General features: G+C 45.4%; 1 protein-coding gene across 2 annotated transcripts in view; it reads left to right on the top strand.

The window, feature by feature from the left end:
* PHKA2 (phosphorylase kinase regulatory subunit alpha 2) overlaps positions 1-27327 on the top strand; it is an 81837-nt gene that overhangs the window by 36931 nt on the left and 17579 nt on the right. For both annotated transcript variants that reach the window (XM_065901024.1, XM_065901023.1), the window contains exons 6-19: positions 1058-1138; positions 2263-2361; positions 4145-4291; positions 5776-5829; positions 6454-6576; positions 10677-10772; positions 14452-14559; positions 16602-16680; positions 19603-19737; positions 20414-20523; positions 21688-21832; positions 22085-22163; positions 25129-25298; positions 26078-26251. In XM_065901024.1, coding sequence (XP_065757096.1) covers positions 1058-1138; positions 2263-2361; positions 4145-4291; positions 5776-5829; positions 6454-6576; positions 10677-10772; positions 14452-14559; positions 16602-16680; positions 19603-19737; positions 20414-20523; positions 21688-21832; positions 22085-22163; positions 25129-25298; positions 26078-26251 — 1600 coding nt within the window. The remainder of the gene's footprint in view (positions 1-1057; positions 1139-2262; positions 2362-4144; positions 4292-5775; positions 5830-6453; positions 6577-10676; positions 10773-14451; positions 14560-16601; positions 16681-19602; positions 19738-20413; positions 20524-21687; positions 21833-22084; positions 22164-25128; positions 25299-26077; positions 26252-27327) is intronic.

Below are 27327 nucleotides of genomic sequence, written 5' to 3'. Positions count from 1 at the left end.
GGGGCTGGATAATAGAGGTATCGCCATACAGAGAGAGAGATTTGAACGTGATCCACTAGGGAATAAAGATCCACTAGGTCTTCATTTTAGACTCTTATGCTGGAGAGTGAGCTGATCAAAGCAGTTTTTAAGGATGAGTCAGTCACTTGGCTCCAAGGTTGGAGTGAGGACGGGTTGGAGCGGAAAGGCCCAGCTGTGAGGAGTACTGAAGGGAAGGGGTCCTGGGGCTCAGCAACAAGGCCTGCTTGGCAGGGAAGAGTCTGAAGTCACTCTCGTGTGTCTAAGTCTAAAATTTCTCATCTTGAAAATGTTCATCTTTCTCTGTAATAATAAACGCCAAAATTTTGGCATTGGTCCTGTTCTTCTTGGGTTGCAGCCTTTCAGCAGTGCATATAGCATTATTTCAAAACGGTATCCAGTGCTTGGGTTTCTTCAGTGAAAATATCAACTATAAAAGTTAGGTATGCATGTATCAAGTCGTCTATGTCGATGGGCTGTTCTAAGCCAGTTCCTATTAATTTGTTTCAAAATACCAGGAAAGTCCAGTATTCTGAGCCTCAGTTTTGACTTTGGCTTCTGTTAGTTGCTGAGCATTTTTTTCCCAAGAGGTAATGTTAAAAGTAGGTATTAAATTATTTTAAATGGTTTGGTTGGCTTCACCTAGTTATAACCCATTTGTTAAAGTTTCTTTATTCCATCTTACAATTTAATACAAGTTCAAACGTATTAGATAAGTAAAGGGCAGCCTTTTATTTTAAGATAAAATGTTCTGGTCTCTACAAATCAAGAGTTTCTTACAAATTACTAACTTTAGAAATAAGAAAATTGAGAGTGTCTTTGTATGCATTTTTGTTCCACTTGAGTATTTACTTCCAAAAGTCTACCCAGAGGTCAAATGAACTGAAATCGAGAAAGAACGCAGCTCGAATATGTAAAGCCATGAATTTAGTAGCCTTCGAGAAGAGATATTCATGTTTCTTTATGCCTTCAGTGACGTGAACGAATCATTTTTCCATAGCGCTTTTCATATACCTCTTTTTCCCTTTTTCTCCCGCAGGATTATGGAATGTGGGAACGTGGAGATAAGACCAATCAGGGCATTCCAGAACTGAATGCAAGCTCTGTAGGAATGGCCAAGGTGACAGTCTCGTCCTGTTTGTTCTTCCTTCTGTGCGTCTGTAACTGCTTTGGTTTGGTTCTCATCGTTAGGGGTTTGGATTTGATCTGATTAGCATATTTTTCAAAAGTCAGCAGCAAGTATGGAATTCAAGTGGCACATGTACCCCAGCCAACTGAAATTATAGGTAAAAAAATGTAGGTTTCTTACACCGAAATCTGCGTGTACCTGAAAATAAGTGCATTCCCTCCTTACTATCCGTTGTTATCACCCACACATCTAAGCTCTTGCTGTTGTCGAAGAAGCTGGATGTGTGATGTCCAGTCTTCTTTTCTGGGTCATAAAGGGGGGCTGAAGAATATGACCACTTTGTAGGACAGGGCTCACAAGTTTAAAAGTCTACAGGGTCAGGTCAGGCGAGTAATATAAACAAGTGAAGCTGGCCAGATAGAAAAATATCAGGGGGTATTGAGGACGCTGCAAACTTTCTCTGTAGGTATTCTAATTCAAAATCATTTTAAAAACTTCCTCAGGCCAAACAAAACATGCCTGTAGGGCAGATTCAGCCCGCTGGCCACCAGTTGACATGTCTTGCCCTAGACGTTTAGCATGCCTCCTCCCTCCCCTCTTCCTCAAGACTGAAGCATAATTTTAGACAGAATAAAGACTCCGGAACTAGAATTTTTAAAGCAACAATAAATTTGCTCTGTTAAGGTCAACTGACAGAAAACATACTTAATACTAAAAGAAGTTAACATTTTTAAGTGCCAAATATGCTAATGTTAGAAGTCAGCCGCTAAAATAGGTGAAAGAAAAGCCGCCCATGAATTTAGCCCTCCACCCCTTACACACACAAAGCTGTGTTGTTAATGTTTCATTATTGGGTAGAATAGTAATTTCATTTTGGAAAATGGTTTTCTGTTTTCTCTTTCTTGTTCCTGCAGTGAGCAGCAAAACACAGGAAAGCTCTTATCCACTGAAAATAAGGATAGAACACGAGTATAAGACACTTTAGTGGATTTTAAAGATTTGTTTTACCACGTTTGGGAAAACATATATACTAGATTGCTTAATGAAAAAGGGGTGCCAGATGTGGGAGTGTATGTGTACTAGCAAGAAAAAGTAATTCATACCTGTGCTTGTAGGCAGCCCTAGAGGCAATTGACGAACTGGACCTTTTTGGAGCCCATGGAGGTCGCAAGTCCGTGATCCACGTTCTGCCCGATGAGGTCGAACACTGCCAGGTAATGGCTCAAGGCTCTCACGTTCCAGAGAGTAGCGAAGGAGACTCATGAAGTGGAAGACTTGGGCTCCAGTTCAGATCCTCACCTTCCTAGCTTGATGGGACTTGGCTTCTTTGAGTTTCAGTTCCCTCATCCATAAAATGGGCATACTGAGACCTTCTCCTCCTGCTGCACAGGGTGGTCACAAGGATCAGAGTAAATCAACTTAGTTTGTCAGAGTACTACTTTGTAAACCAGAAAGTACTGTGCAAACATAAGACACAGTGATGATGTTGTATATGGAGTCAATAATCAAGGCAGCCTTGTTTCGTTGGAGGCAAAATTGGTTTTATGTTTTTTGAGCATGTAGGTGGTTTTCTCTCAGGTTTATTTCATGAGGTCCCCAAATTGGATGACTAGCAGGCAGTAGTTCACTTGGGGAGGGAGTGGGAATGGGCAGAATGGATGGTGGAGGAGAGATGATATGGGAGAAATGGCAAATTAGTAAAATCTCCCTGAAATACCGGTCAGAGAAAGGTGTGATTTGATGCAGATTAGGGGACTCCATTTAGCAGACAGTAGGTTGACACATCAGCAAACTCTTATTTAGTGAGGGCTTACTGCGTGCCAGGCACTGTGCTAGGGCTGTGGGAGTGAGCTACATAAAACCTGTAAGCAGAGCGCTTCCGGTGGGACTGTGTGTTTCAGGCAGAGAGCCGAGGGAGAGCGACTAGTTAAAGAACTGGGCTTGGGGGTCATTTGGCTATAGAAAATGAAGCTTTGTTCTGAAGCTGAAGGGCTCCCCCCCCATATTTAACTCCTTCTAGCTCTTTCCATTTCCCTCCATTATATAGTCCTTAATGGGGAGTCTGCTATTTCTTTGGGTGTGGTTTAATAAAGTCAAGCTGGTATGCATCTTAATAGATGTGTAGTCCCTAGTAGAGATTGCATGAGCTCTGTAGCCAGCTGGACCTGGGTTAGAATCCTAGCTCTGTCGCAGACTGGCTGTGTGCATTTAGGCATGAGTCTCTGTGTCTCAGAGTCCTCACGTGTGAATTGGACATAGTTCTCGAATTCCTTCTTCATATAGAAGATTTAATAAGCTTATGTTTGCAGGGGTCTAGTCCCATGTCTGTACATGTTAGATCTCAGTGTTAGCTCTCTTCCCTTCCCAAACTTTTCTTTATAATTTCACCTTCCTTTAGTTTACAGTACCTAATCCAACCACCTTATAATTGAGGCCATATTATAGTGCCACTAAGTAACCCATTCTTTCTAGGACTAAACTAATTCTGTTTTGACTAAACCATTTTGCCTGTTCATGTGGTCTTTTGAATTTGACTCCTTTAAGTAGTTCCTGGGTCACCCAGTCCAACTGGTCACATTCCACAGAAGCCAGACATTTCTCTGGCCTGGTCCCATATGTGTGTTCTTCTCTGTCTCTTATCTTCACAGCCAGGACATGCTAGCCTACTGACAAGGTAGTCCTTAGTCCCTTCCCTGCATGTCCTAAAGGCCCAGTGAAGTCAACAGAAGGCACGAAAGGAAGGGAGACAAACAGTTCTCAGCATGGGCTCCAGGCATATTACTGCTCTCCCCAGACCCCTTTTCTCCTGCAAGGAGCAGGAAGCATTGGCTGGGTAGGCGAGGTCGCCCAGCAGGGGCCATGTTGGTAGGAAAAAGCTCTGCTCAAAATTGGCAAACTCATTCAAATGTTCCGTTGGGGTAAAGTCGTCATTTCTAGATACTGTATGTAACTATTAGTGCTTCCGAGGTTAAAGCCACCTGTTTGTTTTTCGTTCAGTCTATTCTGTTCTCCATGCTGCCAAGAGCATCGACATCTAAAGAGATTGATGCTGGGCTTCTTTCCATTATTTCTTTCCCGGCCTTTGCAGTGGAAGATGTGAACCTTGTGAATGTGACCAAAAATGAAATTATTTCCAAGCTCCAGGTAAGCATTGGTCACACTGGTGCCCTTCTGCCCTGTGTTAAGTGCCCCTTTCAGACAGTGACGTGGAGCAGCTCACCCAGGCCTCGGTTCTCCATGAGATCAGTTGCTCAGTATCTAAGTCGACTCGTGATTGAGGTTTCCAAAGCTGAGTCTGGATAAGTCTTGGAGTGATCAATGCCTTAGTTCTCTTTCTAAGTAGCAGAGCTTCAATTCAAGCTGGCACCTTTAAACCCCAATTCGTATCACTCCTGTGCTTCTAAGGCAGAGCTTCTTAACCCTTTAGAGATCCCAGACAGACTCTTTTAAGAATCTCTTGAAAGGTAAAGTCCCCGCCAGAAAAAAATGTACATGTCCCAATATCCTGAAACTTTATACACAATTTCTGGGGACTTGGAGACCCCAAAGTTAAATTGAGGTTAAAAAAAATCCCCGTTCCAAGGTGAAACGCAGCAACTATGACACATTACACCAAACTGAGAAGGTTATTCAGTACTCCAGCCAACTGAAGTTATCAGTAAAATGATTGAAGAATGTAAGTTTCCTAAACTGAAATCTGCATTTGATGATCCTACTTAGATTTGGTGAAAAATGCTTTTAGCCTTTGGAAACAAAGGGGTAAAGGGTCTCCAACCATATCCCCAAAAGAAGGCACTGTCTCAGGGGCCAGTGGAGAAAACAGAACCTCTTTAGTTTCTGGAAGTAGGCAGGGAATTAATGTAGGGAATGAAGCGTTTCAAGGGGAGCAGTTCAAGACCGGGCCTCCCAGGATGCCCCGAACACTACAGGGCTGGCCACTAGGAGCGTGCCCGCCTCCATGGCCAGTGCTAGAGCAGTGCCACTTACTTAATAAATTGGGCAGTGGACACCCAAAACTGCAATCCAGGGATTAGGGAGGCAGATTCAGAGAGCACTGCCACTGTCCTTCTTTCCTGACCCCCAAGAAGCTGGAGAGGAACACTGGAGCCTGCAGCAGGAAAACCAGCAGCGATGGCCCTAAGCCACAGGGAGCCCTGCCACCTCCCTCACCTACTTCTTGCCAGGTGCAGGCTTCTTTGCATCCGGAGCCTAACTGCGAGGAGTCTGGAATGTCCTGTGGCTTTCCAGTCTTTCCAGTAGAAGCAGTCCAGTCAATCCACGTATCTGCCTTGGTGGCTTCTCCAAGTAGTAAGGGCCCCTTTGCATCTTTGCACAATACAGCAAATCAGAATGAAAGGATGGTCATTCAGTGAACTATCGGTAATTAATCTCTCAGCCCTGACTGCCACTCTAATGGAAGGTTTTGGCATTCCCTTCCAAGCACTGATCAAACCTGAATTTACTTTGCTTATTACTTAAAAATAAGTTCTTGTACTGATAGCAAAGAGCATTTGGTACCCATTTTGTTACTAAAAGGTTCATGGGAAAGGGGGTGAAGGGCTGACTTGAATCAAAGAGGCAAAGAAATTCTGTTTCATCAAATGCATCTTTTTTCTTTATCTTCTTAGGGGCGTTATGGATGCTGTCGCTTCCTTCGAGATGGTTATAAAACCCCAAGAGAGGTTGTATTTAAAGATTGTTTCTTCTGATTCCTTAACTGCTTCACATCTAAGTTGCCACTGTGGTGTTCTCCCTCTGTTGATTATAAAATTTACATGTTGGAATATAAAACTTACATGTTGGAATATTGGAAGCAAGTCTTAATTTTGGAGTCAGCAAGCTGGAGTTAGGCAATAGAATAGTAATATCATCTGGAGGACAGCAAGCTGGTGGTTTAAAACCAGCTTTTAGACAAGGACAAACAGTTCTGTGGCTCACACGTTTTTTTAAAAGGCTACCTGTGGCCTCCTTGGGTTCCTTTGCCATAGTGACTGATATAATGATATCAGTAAAACAGATAGTCTGCCCAGCACTGTGAGAGGCAAATTGCTATTTATTTGTTATAGAGATATAGTAAGCTTTAAATAATAAACTACCCAGGAGTGTTGTGTACATTTGATTTACTTTTCTGAAATGTTACCATGGAAAACTGCCAAAAATAGCATCTCCCCATTATAGCAGAATCCTAATTATGCCAGCCTCAAAGCTGCATTGAATCAGAAAGCAAGGGACACCCAGTGAGGTACAATGGTATTATGTATGTAATCTGACGTTACCTTTTAGAGGGTTTACCTGCTTGGTTCCAGGACCCAAACCGATTGCATTATGACCCTGCTGAACTCAAGCTCTTTGAAAACATTGAATGTGAATGGCCTGTGTTCTGGACTTATTTCATAATAGATGGGGTCTTCAACGGTGATGCTGTTCAGGTGAGAAAATGCTGGCTGTTGTGTTGGTAATCAGCGTTTTCATTCCACTGGTGTGCTGGTTATTATTAGAACATAGGGTTATGCAGGAATTCAGGGCACTGCGTCAGTTATCTGTCACTGCTTAACAAACTTGCCTAAAACTTAGTGAATTAAAACAACTGTTTTGTTTGCTTATTATTCTGCAATTGGGGCAAGGCTCAGCAGGGACAGGTTTTCTCTGCTTCACCTATTGTCACCTGGGATGGTTCAGTGGGGCCGGAGGATCTACATCCGAGATGGCCTCCCTTACATGGTTGGCAGCTTGTTGGCCCAGACCTTAGTTCTCCACGTAGCTAGCTTGAGCTTCTTACAGTATTGCAGTCTCTGGACAGTTAAGCTTTTTACATGGTGGTCATCTTCTCCCAGAACGCGAAAGCAGAAGCTGCCAAGCTTTCTTAAGGTTTAGGCCTGGAACTGGCGAAGTGTCACATCTGTTGCATTCTGTTGTTTAAGGGCTATTGTTGCCAAACCAGGTTTGTTTTGCCAGAGAGCAGCAAGCAAGCCAAAACGCCGAGATGCCGAGGTTTGCAGCAAAAAGAGGGTTTATTCGCAAGGCAGCCATGCAAGGAGAAAGTCTCAGGTCTACCTGAGCGAAGGCAAGGGGCTCGGTGTATTTATGGGATAAAGAATAAAGCAGCAGGGCGGTCTGAGGCTGGGGAAAGGTGATTGGAAAAAGGTGCAGTAATTGTCATTCTGCCCAAGTGTAACTAGGCTACAGGGCTCTGCATGTTCCAAAATGGAGGTGCTTAGCGTGCTCTGAGGGTAGAGTTTTCAGCCCTCTGATGCCAAAAGGTCAGCGGACACTTGGGCATGCCCAGTTGGAGGGTCAGTGGTCCTAACCAGTCTTAACCAGCTCAGTTGGAACCAGACACAGCTGACTCCAAGTTCCTACAACAACTCGGGCAAACGTCATATTATTCAGGCAAAGTGCTGCTTGGAGGACTTGCAAGTCTTAAAAGGACTTTGATTAGTGAAGGCGGGTTACAGGTAAAATGGATTTGACTAATGATTATGCTTGGTTTCAGTCCCCCCATCTTTTTTTTTTTTTTTTTTGCGGTACGCGGGCCTTTCACTGTCGTGGCCTCTCCCGTTGCGGAGCACAGGCTCCGGACGCGCAGGCCCAGCGGCCGTGGCTCATGGGCCCAGCCGCTCCGCGGCATGTGGGATCTTCCCGGACCGGGACACGAACCCGTGTCCCCTGCATCGGCAGGCGGACTCTCAACCACTGCGCCACCAGGAAAGCCCCACCCTATCTTTTGATCATTCCTCCATCTTGAGGGAAGAAGGGAGATTACCACTCTGGATACTTCCTGCCGATAAGGGGCATAGACCCAACTAGGGCTTGTGAAATGAAACTGTTCAGCACTCATTTGAAAATATTCGCTTGTTCCCAGTTTCAGGTTAATATTTTGATCCCAATAAACAAATACCACCTATGTGCCAGCTGTCAAGGCATCCATAGGCCCAAGATGGGTAAACCATAGACAGAGATGTAGCCTGAGGGGGCACATAGATTGCCACACATTGTTAAAACTTAGGCTCTTATTTTTAGGGATTTTATATAGGATAAGGCAGGGATCAAGTGTCTTACCTTTTTCCATATTGGAGTGTCTTGATCATTATCAGTTTGGCTGAAACAATTAGATATTAAATATGGAAGGGACACAGGCTGGGAAAAGTAAATATGGTTTCTATAATATCCTGGCCATGTAGAACCTTGACAAGGGTAGATGCCAGGGTCATTTTTTTTTTTTAATCTGAGGACACAAGGAGAGGACCAAATTTCGGCTTAGGATAAAACAGGTGACAGGAAATTCTCTGTTGATTAGCCTAACCCAATATGTTACATCTGAGGGCCTTTTATCGTAAGTCATTCAAGGGGAGGGCCCTACATGAAGGCTGGAGGACTAGGAGGCTGGGGTCGTCGGGGGCCACCAGTCTTCCACACACAGGTTTTGTTGTTGCTGCTGTTCTTTTCAGACCAGCAGTGCTTTTGCCATCCTTAAGGGTACTCTTAGCTAATGTCTTAATTAATGTGTCAGCCTCCTAACTGGTCTCCCAGCCTCGCTTCCTGCTGTTTCTCCACACCATTGCCAGTGATCTTATTAAGAAAGAGACTATGCTACTGCTTTGCTTAGAAGCTTTGAATGGCTTCCTGACTGCTTTTGGGATGAGGTACAAGCTCTTCACATGTTTTGTAGGATCCCATAAGATCGGGCCCTCGTTTTCACCAGTGTACCCCCAATTTCTTGTTACTTATTTCCTTTCTTGAGTTCTGTAATCCAAGCACATGGAAACTTTTTCAGTCCTTTGAGCAGGCTATGCTGTCTCTCCCCTTCTCTCAAATGCCCAGGATATGCTTTCAACCCCCAACTTCCCCACCCTCCTTCACGTGATTCGTTTTAAGTGTCTCTTCTTTCAGAAAGCCTAAAAGCTGGGTCAGGTGCCCCTTTTATATGCCCCACGGTTCTTACAACCGTTTGGCACCTGTAACAGTATTTCCCACTTAGTTGTCAAAGGACCCTGGTAGAGGTGGTCTCTCTCCAGTTCACTGGTGTATGCCCCACGCCTAGTACATAGTAAGTACTCAGTGAATATTTGTTAGTGCAGCATTCATTTGTTCGAGACAGATTTCTTTAGCATTTGCTGCCGTGCATACTTTGGTGAGCAGAACAGACCTGTCCTCATGAAGTTTACGGGGCTGACAAACTCAAACACTTTGCTGTTTTTTTAATCTGTTCAGGTCTCATGTTCTGGGGTAGGATATGCAATCTAAGATTCGTTTTAGTTTTTGAAAGCTGCCTCTATTGAGGAATGCAGAGGTGTTTCAGAAGCAGCAGTAAATTTCAAATATTAATGTTCCCTCTTTGTTGATTCTCTTATGCTTCAGTGATTATCTCGGTTCTTAACGTTTTCTGTCTTTTTATCCCAAGACTGAAAGATCTCAAAAAGATTGAGTTGGAATTTCAATTATGAACAAGCTTGAAAATTATCAGAAACAACAACAAAAAAGCTAAGGAGACAGAAAAGCCTGTTTAGTACCTTATTTTGTAGGTCTCACAGAATTTACTTCTCTTAGCCCCCTGTGCTGTCTCTTCCACTTGCTGCCCAGTCACATTTTAAAGTGATGCGCCCTGTCGTGCTTTGCGGTCCATAAATTTCAAACGAAAAGAAAATGAGATCTGGAAGGCATTTGACTGGGCTCTCCAAAGATGAAATGTGTCAAATAGCTGAGTGGCTGTTAAGGGTTCTTTTCTCTCCATTTCCCTTTTAATGTATAGGTTTTTATCTCTCCATTTCCCCTTTAACGTATAGGGTTTTATCGCTGCCTTTTTAATCTAATAGAAATGTTTACATCAACAGCTTTTACTGAGTAGCACATCCTAAAAATTGGGGTACATGCATCATAGTACCTACACTTTTCTTCACATCTTATTCGTTCAGCAAATATTTCGCGAGCAATAAATGTTTGAACGAGGGCTTCTTCAGTGGAAAACTACCAACAGGTGGAAGTGGATGCACTGCTTAAGATCTGGCCTCCACTCCATAAAGCTTATAGTCTAGCTGGTGAGACAAAATTTAAATATGTGAGAAGTTAAGAGTGAAGTATTTAAATCACGAATTAAAGACAACACATAAAAGGCTAGTCGGGGCTTCCCTGGTGGCGCAGTGGTTGAGAGTCCGCCTGCCGTTGCAGGGGACACGGGTTCGTGCCCCAGTCCAGGAAGATCCCACATGCTGCGGAGCGGCTAGGCCCGTGAGCCATGGCCGCTGAGCCTGCGCGTCCGGAGCCTGTGCTCCGCAACGGGAGAGGCCACAACAGTGAGAGGCCTGCGTACAGCAAAAAAAAAAAAAAAAAAAAAAAAAAAGGCTAGTCGCATTTAGCTCTTCCTAACATTTGCTGTCAGCAAGAGTCCAGCTTCCTCCTGCAGTCCTTGAGCTGAAGGTATTTGTGCATTTCTTAGCCTTGTGTCCTACTTCTGATCTGTTTGTTGCCAAGAGAGCTGTTTTTCTGTGTTGCACTGCTGTTTCCTACCGTGGGGGATGGGGCTATTTTCCAGGTCCAAGAATACCGAGAGGCCCTGGAGGGAATATTAATCAGAGGCAAGAACGGGATCCACCTGATGCCTGAACTCTACGCCGTCCCGCCTAACAAGGTAACCAGGTGCTGTTTATCTAATACAAAGTGAGATGGTGCTTGGCATTTTGGTATTTTTCATTCGCCCTTCAGACCTAACACTTTTTCTCCAGGAGAAGTGGTTTCTAAAGCCTTCAGTAGTGTTCCTGTTTATCACAGGAGTTACGGCTTTGGAGCCATGCTTGACCTGGCTGGTGCCCAAGGGAGGCGTTAGTTGAGGACTTTCAGAGGATACTTGTCCTTCTCTGAGCCCAAGGCCACACAGGCCCTAAAAAGCACAGAACACTATTAGGCACCACGTTCTCACACATTTCCACGGAAGAAGAAACCAGACAGAATCTCCCTGGGAGAGGGGGAGAGATGTATAGGCATACCTCGCTTTACTGCAACTTCGCAGATAACTGCGTTTTATTTTTTAAACAAATTGAAGTTTGTGGCAACCCTTAATTGAGTTCTTCCAATAGCATTTGCTCACTTCGTGTCTCTGTCACGTTTTGGTAATTCTTACAACGTTTCAGACTTTTTCATTATTACTATGTTTGTTATGCTGACGTGTGATCAGTAATCTTTAGTGTTACTACTGCTGAACTTCATGGAGGTTCAGATGATGGTTAGTATTTTTTAGCAACAAAATGTTTAAATTAAGATACGTACATTTCTTTTAGACAAAATGCTATTTCACACTTAATAGATTACAGTATAGTGTGAACATAACTTTTATATGCAATGGGAAACCAAAAAATTTGCGTGACTCCCTTTATATTCATTTTATTGCAGTGGTCTGGACCCGAGGTGTGCCTGTATAGGGTAGCTGAGAATCTCTTCCTTTGAGTCAAGCAGTTCCTGAGCTAGAGCTTGAGTAATCACTTAGAAACCATTCTATATCATGAAGAGGGAAACTGGCCAGTTCCAAGAAGATGCCCAAAGATCGTTTTTTCTATCCACTTTCCTAGCTTGGGTCATGATGGACCTATATATCTCAATGGGAAGATTTCCCCATACATATCTCATGTTTAGCAGAAAAGAATTTTCTATTCAAGGCTATTTCTCTTTTGAATGTTCCTGTTGCTTCAAAGCTTCATTATTGCATTTTGGGGAGGAAGAGATTTCAGAAAGCAGTGTCCGTCCCCCGGTTGACAGGGCCTGCACTAGAGCGTAACCCTGCTGTCACACAGCAGCTTGGGTCTACGAGTTTGTGATTGAATCAGGCCCACGAGCACATGGTCAGGGGACTGGCAAAGGCCTTTGAAATTATCTGCCTCAGTTCATAGAGGCAGAGCTCAGACAGCACTGGGCTCTGCCTGGAACCAGACCCCAGGTTCAGGGCCTCCTCACAACCCCACGCTGCCTCCTAGTGGGTGGTGCATTTCCAGGGGATGGACGGTCCCTCACTGTAGAGATCAGGCCATGGAGCCTGCAGGGGCTGTTTTCTTTCTAACGGTTAGAAACCTAGGTTGCCTGCAAACGTATTCATTTTACTATGTGTGATGTGTATGTGGTGGGGGGGGGCTGACAGTGGGGGCTGGGTAGTTACTTCCTAGCAACTGCGTGTTCAGGTTGCCCCTTTTCCAGTATTGAGGCACTTGACGAAACAAAGTTGGTAATGGGCCGTAATTTGGAACCTGAAAGCATAGCAAGGGAAAATAAATAGCTTCAGGGGCATTTTACCTGTTTTATGATAGAGAACAACCATCTATCCATGTTCTACTAAAAGGCATATTTCCTGACTGTAGTAACTGCTAGGTGTTACAAGCTCTCCTTTTCTTCCTGGTGAACAGTTCTGGCTACATGTTGTAAAGGGTTACTCTGCAACTTTTCTGATCTCTACACTGACCTTTGGGCTTGTACTTGTCATTTCAGTATCCTCCTTTATCCAGTGTGTTTACACATCAGCTAGGCACCGGTTTTGAACATTCTTTTATTTTGAGCACAGGTTGTATCTGTGCTGGTTCTGGATGACAGCTGGGAAGGTTCACCCATCACATCACAGTAACATGCAGAGACCACCACAGACAAGGGCTGCCCCGACCCATATGGCACCTTTGTGCAAATTAGAAAAAGAGCCTCACCCTTGGAGTGGCCACAGCTCTGGGCCAAGGCACCATCCAGCCTGACTTTCAGCGTCACTCACTTCCTCAGGTGGACAGGCTTTTGCAAGGCGCCACCACCCATGGGGCCTCCATTGGACAGCTCGAGACTAACGCAAGCGTACCCAGCAGACTTGCTTGGAGCAGCTGCTCCGGGCTGGGCAGCAGGCTAGGTACTGGGGTACAGAGGGGTCATGACGCTGGCTCTGCCTCTGCGAACTTGCAGGCTAGGGGGGTCGGAGGAGCGAATCCATGGGATGGAGGGCAGAGGACCACCGGCGGCAAAGGCTTGGTGCATTAGAGGACCTGCAAGCAGATTGGAAGGACTGAGGTGGAGAGGGGGAGACACATACCTCCACGGGGAGGCAGGAGCCAGCAATGGGTGGGAGGAGGGCAGAGCCAAGCTGTCTTTTGACCCAGATATCTTGTCTACCTTCTGTTCTTTGCATCGACTCTTTCCCATTCCAGATCTATGTAATCTTTCTTAACAGTACTTACATTTCAAAAAGTTTTAATGTACAATCTGACTGTAAAAGTAATTCTGCATACTGCAAAACATACAAGATTCTATAGAAAGAAAATATTTCTGCCGAATCTTACTTCCCAAATATAACCACAATGATGTTTTGGAGAATCTCCCTCCACATATTATCCTATTTGATTATTTGATTACTGGTAACATTTAATTCTGTTCCGTTTATAAGCTTAAGTTTTTCTCAGTTTACTACAGAAAAATTTAAAAAATTTACTGCATATATTAACAACATCACTGATTAATTCACAAGCAGAGAATGGCTCGTCTCATGATGTGATTTTCCCCTTTGGAGAAAGATGTGTTTCCTATTTCCTTCAATTGGCTTATGTTTTCTGGAGAAGAAAGTGGTCACTAACATTCCCCCAACCAACGAACGTTGTAATGACCCAAAACCCAAAGGTCAGCATGGAGTTTACAACAGAGAAAATTGCAGCCTTTTACAACACGTAGCCAGCACTGTCCATCAGAAAGAGAACTGTAGCTTATTTTGGTGAGTCAAAAGCCCCCAATGGATTCAGCTTTTTGAGTCCCTGATGGAAAATTAGTGATCTAATAATACAGTTGTTTTTCTCAATAAATAGCGCCACCTTCTGGTAATTTTCTTGCATCTGCACACTGAGTTTATGAACCCCTGAGGAGAGCAAGATAGAAACCTGACTCAGCATCCAGAACTACACTGCCATGACTGTTGGCTGATGTTTTAGATCATTGTACCCATAATGCAACCAAATATAAGTACGAGCTGTGACATTTCTTGTTGCCCAGAGCTGTGCTCAAAGACAGCAGGCCCAGTTTCCAGTGCCTATCTCTCTGCCTTTTGCCATCAGTGTGCTTGCGGGAAGAGCACTGGCTGGAACCAGGCCTGGGTTTGAGTTCCACCTCTGCTGCTTTTAGCCACGTGGCCCCCCGCGCAAGGGCCTCAGCCTCCATGGCCTCCTTATCCCAGCTCTCGCATAGAATTGGTTTGGAGGATCGAATGAGTGGCATTTTGTAAATCCTCCGTGCGCTCCCCATGTAGTGACGTTGGCCATTTTCTCCTCTGACATTCTGACTTCGGGTTTTCCTCTCTTTGCCAGGTAGATGACGAGTATAAGAATCCTCACACGGTGGACAGAGTTCCTCTGGGGAAGCTGCCCCATCTGTGGGGTCAGTCCTTGTACATCCTCAGCTCCCTGTTGGCAGAGGTAAGGGACTTGGGGGCTTCACAGACTGGAAACCATCTGATTGGAAGTTCAGGGGGCCCTGGAAGAACACAGGGGCTCTCTGCTCCGTGTGGCTATGAATATCTTTGGCATCTTTTTTTTTTTTTAAGATTACATTCTTTTTAAATTTTTTTTAAGATTTTTTTTTTACGTGGACCATTTTTAAAATCTTTATTGAATTTGTTACAGTATTGCTTCTGTGGTTTTTTTTTGTTGTTGTTGTTTTTTATGTTCTGTTTTTTTGGCCGCGAGGCATGTGGGATCTTAGCTCCCCGACCAGGGATGGAACCCACACCCCCTGCACTGGAAGGTGAAGTCCCAACCACTGGACCGCCCGCGAGGGAAGTCGCCCGTCTTTGGCATCTTCGTGGCCTTCAGGTCAACTGGTTGGGGTTGACTCTGAGGCTTGAGACCTAGGCTTGTGTCCGTATTTATAGTAAACCGTTTTGGGCTTAGCTGCAAGCCAAGCACTCTCTGTCCCTCCCCCAGCGCCCCTTCCCACCAGCATTCCTGGTCTGTGGCTAGAACCTGGTTGAGTTGATGGTCGGTAGGAGGGCCGGAGACTTCTCAGCCAGGATCAGCACATGTATGAAAGATGCAGGGTTTGGGGGACTACTCCACACGGTCTTAGGTGCAGGAAGCAGGAGGACTCTGACGCTCCAGTGCTCTCTCCAGGAAGGGGCAGCGGGCTGGTTCTTCTGTCGTGGATTTTGTGTCGGCCGCTCCCTCAGCCAGTAACACCGCCACACAGAAGGTCTGCTGCCTCTGACTCATTCCTCCTTGTTAAGCATTTTCTTGCCCCCAGGTTTAAGTTTTTAAAATACAAATGCTTTTGTGCCAGCTAAAAATGAATCCCCCTCCCCAGTCCTAAGTGTGAGTGATTTTTATCGGATGGCTCATCTTTCCTGGGAGGATCCTGCCCAGCTGAATGCTTTGGACCCCTGGGGAGGGGTGTGGGGGGCGGGGGAGCCAGGGGAGCAATGGGTTGGATGTCACTGGAGTTCCTGGTGGGTGAAAGGAAGACCCAAGTGAAGCTCTCACAGTGCAAGTGGCCCTTAGGTGCTGAGATGGAGTAGTTGCTTCATGGATGTGATCATCTCCGCAGTTTCATGGACATGTTCTTGGGGGTGGAGACTGTGTCTTATACTTTTGTCTTTATGAGTAGGGAAGCACATATATCTCCTTTGGAAAGCCAGCCCTGCCTCTGACTAGCTCTTTAACCTCGGGCAGGTCTCTTAATCTCCCTGGGCCTCGGTTTCCTCATCTTTATTATTATTATTTTTTAATGTTGTACAGCTTTATTTAAATATAGGGTTTTTTTTCACGTTTCCTCATCTTTAAAGTAAAGAAGTTGGGCTTTATCATCTCTGCAATATGGTGCAGCTCTGATTTCTGTATCAGTGACATGGGAAACACACTTGCTTTTGTTTCCTCCTCTCAATGTAAAGGCCCTCATCTAGGCCCAGCATTAGGTCCAACTTCTCCTCAGAACTCCCAGAACACCTTCTCTTAAGGTTCCCATCATTTATAGAAAATATGAGGAGATTCACATTCAAAGAGCACTCTGCCAGCAGGCAGGGGAGTTTTGTGTTTCAGGACAGTCAACTCTGGGCCAAGTCCTTACCCTAAGGACATTGCCTCGGTTTCCCCACCTGTAAGATGTGCAAATGGTAGTGCCTCCCTGTTAGGAGGCCTGTGTGACAGTGCATGTACAGGGCTCAGCACGGTACCTGGAGCAGGGTAAGGGCTCAGGAAGCATGAGTTACCCTTGTTCTTTTCACTCACACAACTTTGGCGTCTCTGACTAGCCCTGGAGAGCTGGGTGCCAAAAACGCAATACATTGATCAGTGCCATCTAAATGGTATACTGTAGTTCAGAGAAAATAAGCATTTGCCTTGAAAAATGATAAAGGAATAAAACACTGAAGATTTTGAGCCCCCAAATACTTTATTTTCAAACTTAGGTTTAAGGTGAAATTTCAGTTAATCAGTATTTCATAGTGTTAATGCTCCTCTTTTCCTAGGGATTCCTTGCCACTGGTGAAATTGATCCCTTAAATAGAAGATTTTCCACTTCCGTCAAACCTGATGTCGTAGTACAAGGTTTGTGAGCATGTTTACTATTCATATTTAACTTTGTAAAACCAATGTTATTTTTAAAGCGAAGTGTTCCTATGTAATTTTTAAAAATCTGCATGTGTATATGTTTTAGCATGTATTAGTTCTGTGAAATATGTTCTGTAACAGCTGCTTCCGATCACAAAGTTACTTTCTACAAAGCAATTGTTTCTTGAATCTAAACCTTGATTGCAACTGGGGCACAAGTGATTCATTGAGCATCATTTTTCATAACTGCTATTCTTTAAAAAGTAGAATGTGACCTTGTTGAAAACTCAAAACCCAAATGAGGGTTCACTCGTTCCTCCCTTGGAGGTCTGACTTCTTTCCAGAGCTGCAGGCCCATGTTTTCACCTCCCTCCACCCATCTCCCCTCCTCTCCAGCCGGCAACTCTTCCGCAGAAGTGCAAGGCCAACCTGGGCTACTGCTGCGGCACTGGCTCTGACTAGCCATGTGACTTCACCTCTGTGTGCCTCGGGCTCTCCTGACCGGTGCTCTCTCACAGGGTGGTCTTGAGAGGAATTGAGATCCACAGGGAAAGCCCTCAGTGCAGGGCCAGGCCTAGAATGCTCCCTGCTGGCCGATTCCTCTCCCTACTTCCCCTCCTAGGAAGGACTCCCCAGGAGCTCACAAACCTCATAGAGTGACTTATATACCAGCTAAGTATCATAGCGTGTCGTGACTACGCCTTGTGTCCTCTAGAGGACACTGTACATTTCTTAAGGACAAGGGCCTTATCATTTTTGTAGCTTCTATGTTGATTGATACACACGCATTCAATACATTAAAAACAATTATTGAGCAAATGAAGGGCAACCCTCTCTGTGGCCACGGATGCATTTGGCTGCCTGTCCGTGATACAGCAGAGGTCGTGCAGGTCATCACCCAGTCAATACTGTGCCCCAGGCCCACCGAGAGACGCACCCAACCATCACAACATTCCGGTCAGGTAGAAAGTGTGACGATCGTGATTATCATCCCCCTCTTACACATGAGGCTAAGGGGTTAACTTACTCAGGGACCCACGGCTGACAGCTGGAGGTGCAAACCCAGCTCTGACATCCAGGTGGCGTGATCCAGCCTGACCCCACAGTCTCTGCCCGTCACCAGAGCACATGCTGCTAAGTGATCCCTTAAGTCCACAAGGCCGCTCTTCCAATTGCAGGCTGGGGTGCATCGATGGATCCTGAGCACCCCTTTTTTTTTTTTTAATGCAATAGAAGAAAACAGTAGAAAATATCAGAGGCTGTGGTCTGGAGGAAGGAGAAGTGCAGTTTCAGAAACTTCTCTGCGTGCAGCTCTCTCAGATCACCAGGCGCACAGGTCTGGTCGAGCCACTCGTCTGAAAGAGTCACTTCTACAGAGTGACCGCCTTGTGGCTCTGATACGTGGAGATCTCTGCACGGTGTTGTAATCTTCCAAAGAGACGGGTGTTAAGGGAAGCTGCTCGCCCAGTCCTGCATGGCTGATGTTCCCATGCTGGGGCCTGGGGGGTTAGCTTCCAGTCCCTGCTCAGCTACAGCTGGCCAGTCGAGCAGCAAGGCTTCCCCTCAGGGCCTTGCTGTGAAGCTCAGATGAGATCATGAATATTAAAATACTTTGAAACGCATCATGTGCTATGTAAATATAAGGAGGTGACATTCAGGTCTCAGTGGCATTTATATGTATCATACGTTCAGGTGCCACCAGCCTGAGGGTACAGTGGTTGGGCTCAGGGAGCTACCTTAACAGTAACCAAGTCTTTCCTCTGGCCTGAGCACCGCCCCGAGCCCCTCCAGTTCCTGGCAGGCTCAGCTGCAGGTGGACACAGCACCGGCCACTCTCTCTGTGGCCAGAACTCCCTTTCTCCAGTTCCCTCCCCAGGACTCCTTCCTTTTGCCAAAGCACTGTCCCTTCTCTCTTTTTTTTTTTTTTTTTTTTTTTTTTTTGCGGTACGCGGGCCTTTCACTGTTGTGGCCTCTCCCGTTGCGGAGCACAGGCTCCAGACGGGCAGGCTCAGCAGCCATGGCTCACGGGCCCAGCCGCTCTGTGGCATGTGGGATCTTCCTGGACCGGGGCACGAACCCGTGTCCCCTGCATCGGCAGGCGGACTCTCAACCACTGTGCCACCAGGGAAGCCCTGTCCCTTCTCTTAAAAGCCAGCTGTACTGGTACAGCAGGTATGGGGGGGGTCTGAGCCCACCTCCGGCCCCCACATCCCAGGCATCCCAGAGCCTTGCCTGCTAGAGAGTCAGATGCCCAGCCTCATTCACTGGAGATGGGGCTCAGGCCGGCCCACTGGGTGCGTGGCCCAGCTCTGGGGTGGCTCTTCCCTACTAGCGGGGGGCCCTGTGCTGTGTTTCCCAGTGGGCCAGGCTGCCCCACTACCACCAGCCCACTGGTAGGCCCCCTTTTCCTTCTCTCCAGAGCATAAAATCTCCTCCGCCCTCCTCCTCCCTCCCCCTCGGTCAGAGCATCCCCTGCTGCACACACCACTATATTGCTCTTCTGTCTTTGAGAGCAGAGGCACAGACTTCTTCTGGTATCCCCTTTGCAAAGCTGTTTCCACTCCTGACCCCATGTGAGAAGAACACAAGACAGGTTTCGAATAAATGCAGACCCACAGGGAAGCAAGACGTCATTTGAGATGGGTAATTCATCTTGGGACCCGTTGAAGACCACTTCTAGAAGTCCCCGACTGTCTTGCACATTGAAGGCACTTGATAAATATGCACTGTGGGTGCTGAGGGGAGGCAAGGCCAGAGCAAACCAGGAAGAGCGACAGGACAAGTGCTCTCCCTTTCAAAACCACCCAGCACGTGGAGAGCATGCTGTCACAGGCCAGAGAGGAGAGGAGACAGCAGCACACATCCGTGTGAGGGGACGAGGGCCGCCGTCTCATGCAGGTGCTATGTTCTTGTTCACAGTGACTGTTCTGGCAGAAAACAAGCACATTAAGGAGTTGCTGAGGAAACATGGGGTGAGCTTGCAGAGTATTGCCGACATTCATCCAATCCGAGTCCAGCCAGGCCGGATTCTTAGTCACATATATGCCAAGCTTGGTAGGTTTGGGGAAATAGCAGGGCATTTTTGGCGAGGGGGCATCTCGGTTCTAGGTTTGGGGTCTGGGGGAGACTGTGATATGTGTAAATTCAAAGGAATTGGGCAAAGCACTAAAGTAGGTGGTTTGACAGCTTCCACGTGAAGAGGAATGGCCACCAAGCACATTCCTCTCATGCCTGTTCAGGAGATGCCACCACAGGTGGCAGTGTGATTCATCAGCTCTTGTAAACTAAGGAGCCACCTTTGAAATGTCACAATTGGAACAGTCATTCATGTCTTGGTGATGTTTCTAAATTTTATCTGTGGTCTAAGAAAATGCTCATTTACCCTTTAAAATGGGAGATGGGTTCTCTTTACTTTTTCTAAAATCTGACTTTGTTTAGGATCATGGTTCAATACTAAATTAATAAAAAGTGAACATTAATAAAGTCCTTTTAATAATTTTATTCCATATAGATGTGGCACCGGGTGCTGTTCTTCTATATGCATGAAAAGAAGGGGGTGGGATTTGTTTTTAATTCATCCTTGTCCCAAAGAAGGATAACAGTATTAGAAAAACCAAACCCCAAAGTGAGTTGTTTAACATATAAATAAGCCCAGTCTTAGCCAGAATCACTTGGATTAGATGTCACTGTATTTGCTCTAGCTCGAATTTCTCTTTTATTTTCTAAATAGGACGGAATAAGAATATGAAATTGAGTGGGCGACCATATCGGCACATCGGAGTCCTTGGAACATCTAAACTATATGTGATTAGGAACCAAATCTTTACTTTCACACCCCAGGTGAGAAGAGCAGGCCAGTAACAAAGCAACAAGCATCTGTTTATTAAGCTGTCTTTTCTGTCTGGGGAGGTACTTTGAATGTGGCAGAATGTGCATGCGTGTATTCAAACAGAGACATAAGATGACACCCAGTACCTAATACAATTCTTTACTCGTGGTAGGTGCTCAATAAATGCGGCTTGAATCGAATTGAGCATGCCATCACTTCCAGTATGAAATTCATACCACTTTACAAATTCGCTAGTGACATGCCACTTGACTCGCAGCCCTTGTGCCCTAATTGCAATAGTCCTTAACCCTTGCTTAGGCTGTTAGCAGGTCCTCTGTCGGCAGAATCTCACATGGGAAGTCTGATTTTTTAGGTCCCAACCCCCTTGACAGGATCCTGAATATACTGATTATGGAACCTTTCTTCAGAGTTTTTGTTTCCAAAGGAAACTAGTCCTGTGGAATGCAAACGAAGTGTTTTTCATCCATTTGGGCAGCTAGAAAGGCCAACTGAGGGATCACTTTGTCAACACGGGGCAGAGCCGCCCAGCTATCTGGGGACATAGTTGGACTGTAGGGTCATGGGTCAGTAGGCTCAAGTTGCTCTTTTTCACCCAGCCTGTGCTGCTTGCTTAAATCTTGTGAGTTATTTCCCTTCGTAACAAATTTTAGACCAGAACTGAGCGTGCACTGGTCCAGAGGCCAGGACGACAGTGATTTTCATCAACATCAGGCAACAGTGCCTTTAGTTCACATTAACCAGGCCGTGAATCAGGTAAACACATTCTCCATGTCTCACCTGCTCTCAGTGGCCTAGGAAAACATCACCGAGCCCAGCAGCCCTGGACAGTGTAGGAATTAAGGAGTTACTGATTTACTTTCAGGGACAGCGGTATTGGGGCAGGTCCTTAAATCCCCATCCAAGGAGCTGTAAATAGATCTCGTTGTGCAACTTTCCCTTCTGCGCTAGCACTAACGTAGCTCTGGCTCCTGGGCCGGCGACAGATCGATTTGTCTGATCGCGAGGAGAGCCCCATTATGGGGGCGGATTACAGCCAGGGTTGAGCCTCTTCTCTGGAAACAAAATGCAAGGATTAGTGCTGCCGTGAATGACAGCTGGGGTTATGTCGAGGGAAGTGAAGGACAGCCTTGAACCTGGCGTCTTCTGACTTGCAGTTCACTGACCAGCATCACTTCTACCTGGCCCTGGACAATGAGATGATCGTGGAGATGCTGAGGATCGAGCTAGCCTACCTGTGCACCTGCTGGCGGATGACGGGCAGACCCACGCTCACCTTCCCCATCACCCATACCATGCTCAGTAACTCCATGAACTTGATCTGCTTGACTCATGTCCCACTGGTGGTTTGGACCCTTTTCAAAATGTTTAAAATGCATCCCATGGACAGAGCTAAGTACTGAAGGGGGTTCTTAGCAGTTAGATTTCTTAGGTCGGGAATCTTCTGTGCCATACATATTTTAATTAGATTTTGTTGATGGAAACGTTTCAGTGCATAACGAAACAAAGTATTCCCAGATTAAGTAAACTAATTGATCTTTTTTTTTTTTTAAGCAAACGATGGCTCAGATATTCATTCTGCTATTCTTTCTACAATTCGAAAACTAGAGGATGGATATTTTGGAGGAGCTAGGTAATTTGTGATTTTTTTTAAAAAGCAAAAGTAACGTTGACCTTTCTTAAAGTCTTTTGCTGCCCTTCTCCCATTTTTCGTATCACTTGCCGAACATAGAAGCGTGGAGCTTTAGAGTAAAAAGGGAGTTAAAACATCGAATCCAGTCACCCATGTGAAACTGGAATCATCTCTAAGCATCAGTTGGTGGGTGTTTGTGAAGCTTTTATGGACGCCAGGAGGCCTGGGGCATAGAGAGATGAACATATCAAGTCTCTCCGAAGTGGCACTCTCGGAATGCATGTATGGGATGCTGTGTCTGTTTCTACTCAAAGGCTAGGAAACACCCAGGGCCTAGGATCTGGCCGGTGCTCAATAATCAGATCACTCCTGGAATTGACTTGAGTGTGCTAACGCCGTAAGAATAATTCACAGAACTTTACAAATTCCTTCGTGGCCCTCCGAGCCAGAGCACCTGAGTGGGCCTCCCTAGACCACTGTCCCCTCATCCTCCGTGGAACAACACCCATTCCGGTTTGCAGGCCCACAGTCCAACTGGTGCTCCCAGCTTTTACAGTGAAGCACCTTGAGGGATAGGGGGCTCACCTCCCATGGAAACCCCTTTTGTTTTTGTACCCCATGACTGTCACAAGGCAGAGGATTTCTCAGTAGCATCTATGCCCTGATCTCTGTGAATCTCCTGGAATATGCCAGAAGGGCCCCAGGATAACCTCACCACGCAGCTGGCCCGAGTAATGTGTGGCCTTTGCCAAGCTTGGGGAGACTGCCGTTTGGGTCCCGATGGAGTGCCAGTTGCTAAAAGTGTTTGGGAGTTGAAGTCAGCCCTTCTTGTCACATCCTCCCACACCAGGGACCCTGCTGCCACAGTAATTTTTTTAAATTATAAAATACACATAAAAATTGCCATCTTAACCATTTTCCAGTGTACAGTTCGGTTGCGTTAAGTATATTCACGTAGTTTGCAACCAATCTCTAGAACTCTTTTCATCTTGTAAAACTGAAACTCCCCCCACCCCTGCCCCTGGCAACTACAGTCTGCTTTCTGTCTCCAGGTGTCTCGTCTCAGTGGACTTATCCAGTATTTGTTTTTTTTGGTGACTGGCTTATTTCACTTAGGCTGATGTCCTCAGGGTTGAGTCACTGGATTTCTAAGCACTGGGTTTGGCACCTCTGCTCACCAAGCTCGCTGTGGGTTTTGCTGTAGACTCGAAGTGGCCCTCGCTCCAAGCTTCTCCTGGCCTCTCTCATGAGTGTCAGCGAGGCCATCCCCAGCATTCTGCTGTCTAGCTCCCAGGGCTGGCGCCATAACTGCAGTTGGCATCTGCTTTCGTACATTTCATATCCAGCTTGGATAAGTTACCACATGGCATATGGTGTCATAACCGAGAGACCATACTATATGCCCATAATTAACTGTTTTCCAAAATGAATTCTTTAACTGAAATCTAATCATTGTCAAAAGGATACCGTGTGCAGTTAGTTGAGCACTTGCAGTGTGTTCTTTGTGGCTTTGCACCTGTTGTCTCATGTTGTCTTCACTTTGTCGTGCAGGCTGTATTCCTATTTTATGGGCAAGGATCTGTAGGCTCAGAGAGCCAGGGGCACAAGATGAGTAGGTGCAGAAGCTCTGTGTGAATCCAGAAACGGGGCTGTAACCACCATACCGAGCTGGATGAGGGCTTACGGGAATCAGGAGGGCTTCCTGGTTACGGAGTATGGCAAACAATTCAGAGAACCATGGAAAGAAACAGGAATGCCTAGGCTCCATCAGCTACCCTTCCTACTTAGTTCTTCATAATTAAAGTTGAATGTAATTTTGTCTCTTTTTTAGGTCTGAGGGTATTTAAAAAACCGAACTCGCTCTACATGCCAGACTCTACCCTCTGCACCCACCTGGGGTCGCTTGCTATCAGAGGGTTTAGCCTTTCCGCCTTTGACCTGATTCCTTTCAACTTCATCAGAGAGGAACTGGTCCCTGGCTCCACCTCATCTCCTACTGTTTCCAACCGCAGGGCAAAACAATCCTTAGAACTGACCCCAGGGCTCTAGGGGGAAAGTTTTTACGTGATTTAAGGGAAGGCTTTTCTCTCCCTCAGGCACCTGTGAATTCATTTGAACTGCACGCTTCTGTTTACTCTCCTCAAACTACGCCCTTTAAACAAGTCATAATCTGATGCTGGTAGCTCCGAGGCATCCTACACTTTTCTGCCTCCAGATCTAACACTTTAAGAAGCACGTAGTGCCCGCTTTCTTTCTGTACAGTGGACATCCCACTTGCCCCCCGAACCTGGGGGTGAATCAGGTTCAGGGAGCAAGAACTCGGAGGCTGCTGCCTTTGTAGCAGAACCCCATACTGCCAAACCCAGCTCCCAGTTTTCGGTGGAACTTTTCCCAGCCTGATAATAGGGCCCCTCTGGGCCACTGTCTCTATCCAGGGATGGCCCGGCCATCACATTCTTTCTAGAGAGAATTTTGGCTCTGAGACGTGCCTCTTCCAACATTTCCCCCCACCCTCCCCCGGGCCTTGTGTGGCTGAGTGGTAGGGACTCATAAAAGGTAGCACGAGGGCACCCAAAGAATCGTTGCTTGTGGTTTTGTCCTGGTCCAGTTGTTTTAGGGCGAAAAATACCCGAGGGTTGGTTCTGGTTAAAAGTGGTTTGCTCAGTATGTTTTGTAAAACTTTGGTTGGTTCAATAAAATAGATTTCTGTTTGTGTTGGGTTTGGGGATAAGAAATCGGCATGATGCATTTTGGCTTTTAATATGCTGTGTGCTTCCACTTCATACCTGCTACTGAATTTTCATTTTAATGTCTTGGCTGACTACTTGTGTGGGGCAATCTGCAGAGTGACGTGCTTACTGATTCTGGCAGAAGTGCCACCTGGTTATTGAAAAGTCTCTCGATGATTCATAGTGGAAGTTTGTCCACATCCACCTATATCTCTAACATAGTGTTTCCTTGGCAGAGTAAAATTAGGGAGTCTTTCGGAATTTCTCACCACCTCTTTCTACACGTATCTGACCTTCCTGGATCCAGACTGTGATGAGAAGTTGTTTGATGATACCAGTGAAGGGAGCTTCAGTCCTGATAGTGATTCAGATTTGGGAGGATATTTCGAAGACACCTATAATCAAGGTACGGCTTGGAATGCCTTTGCAGGTGGTCCCTGAATTTATTTAAACCTTGGCATTGTGATAAAATTGCCCTAAAACTCAAGCACAGAAAAGGATTTGTAATTAACATGACAAAAGAGTCTCTGGAAACTTTCACGTATTAAAATGAATAAAATGCCACTTTAATAAACCTAAACTGTGAAAGTGGGGCTTTTTTAAACCTAGAGGGACAAAGAGTTTCAGGAATGTGGACTTTTCACAAAATATAAAGAAAGAAACACACTGCTTGAATTTTCAAAGAAATGGTAGAATGATCTTGGTTTGACTGGATATAAGTGATGAAGTCCTTTGTGTATAACATTTCTCAAACTGAGGAAGGTTTTGGGTTGAAGTGACCTGTTTTTCACTTTTAGATAGTACTTGGGATTGCGGCTGGGGATTCCATAATGCTTAGCTCACTCATGACAAATTAAAACCAAAAGATCAGATGTTGGCTGCTGGCCCTCTCATTGTCTACATATTCAGCTCATCTTGGGATGATGTGATGTAAACACTATTTGGACCTGTATTTTCTTTTTCTAGGATGAAGTTTTTCCAAACAATAACTTTATGAATACATGCGTTATCTATGTAAATCTCTTTATTTTTCAGGGGTAGAGTGGAGGTCAAATATCTATATCAAAATGTTGTCTTTCACTAAATCTACTCAGCACTTCATGCTACACGTAATCACTGTCATGCATTTAGGTTATTTGTGCAGCTTGTTTTCATTGGCTCTTTTTCTTACCTGTGTAATTATAGAAAGCCAGGATGAACTTGACCAGTATATCAACCACCTCCTGCAAAGCACATCCTCGAAGTGCTATCTGCCACCTCTTTGTAAGAAGACAGAGGACAGCCATGTTTTCAGTGCCATCTACTCCACTCGGGATATACTTTCCGTGATGGCAAAAGCAAAGGGTTTGGAAATTCCATGTACATTATTAACTCTTTTCTGCCTGTTAAAATAACTTCTTTTATCAAAGTAATGCATGAGCATAATGTAGAAGTCCAAGAATCCTAAACGACAACAAAATGCAGCTGTTTCCTGCCTCACCTCTCCCTTCCTCGCTGCTCCCAGTCCTTCTACTTAGAGGCAACCACTTTCAACTCTTAGTTGTTTCTCCTGGTATTTACATATTTCTAAATAATGTGTCTGTAGTGCTGTCTTTGATGCATCGATTTTATTCAGTATCTGTTGACTTTTTCTTGTGCAGGTGAGGAATTCAGCAGTGTTAAATCACCACTCCTCTGCTTCACTTCCCCTAACCTATCCATGCAGTTGTACTAAGGTTTAGTTAACTCAGTATTCACTATTTCTGTCATTGTATGTATGCAAATATTATTCCCAACTCAGTATAATAATATACTACATTATCATTTTTCCTTTTCGTTTTTTCTAAAGTTAACAGTTGCCCTATCTTTTAGTTTGCTTCGCTTCCTTTCTACACCTTCCAATGGCCTCGCAATACAAATTTCCACAAGGTGAATCATATGTATGAATCTCACGGTTCCACTGCTTTTCGTAGAGTCCAGAAGTTTCTTCCCATCTGGCTGATTGCACTCTAAGCCTCTTGCATACCTGGCATCCTGGGTCTTTTCTTTACTATAATCCTTGGAATCTCCTTTGCTTGTCTCTTCAGTTGGGTTCCCTGTTTCTTGATTCTGGCATGTTCCCCTTTCTCAATTTATTCCTTTGGTGGAATACATTCTAGAACAGTTTCAGTAGGTTTTAAGAAATGGTGCAATGGAAGAGGGCACAGTAATGACAGCCCTTAACTTGCTTGTTTCTGGAGTTCACTGCCCCTTTTGGCCTGGTCACCCTCCACGTCCAGGATGTAGATTTTATCCTGGGATGTTCCTTCATCATCATCTGGGAGACTTCCTTGTCTCCTTTGTTAGCTCTCCTGTTTTCTGTATCTCAACTTTTCCTCTTTCTTAGCTTACTATCTTATTTTGGTGGAGGACATCCAGTAGTTTCCTATGAAACAGTTCATGGTGGGTAAAATTGT

Source organism: Phocoena phocoena, chromosome X (genome assembly GCF_963924675.1).
Source record: "Phocoena phocoena chromosome X, mPhoPho1.1, whole genome shotgun sequence".
Lineage (NCBI taxonomy): Eukaryota > Metazoa > Chordata > Mammalia > Artiodactyla > Phocoenidae > Phocoena > Phocoena phocoena.
Note: the sequence above shows the minus strand (reverse complement) of the source record. Positions and strands in the feature narration are given on the sequence as shown.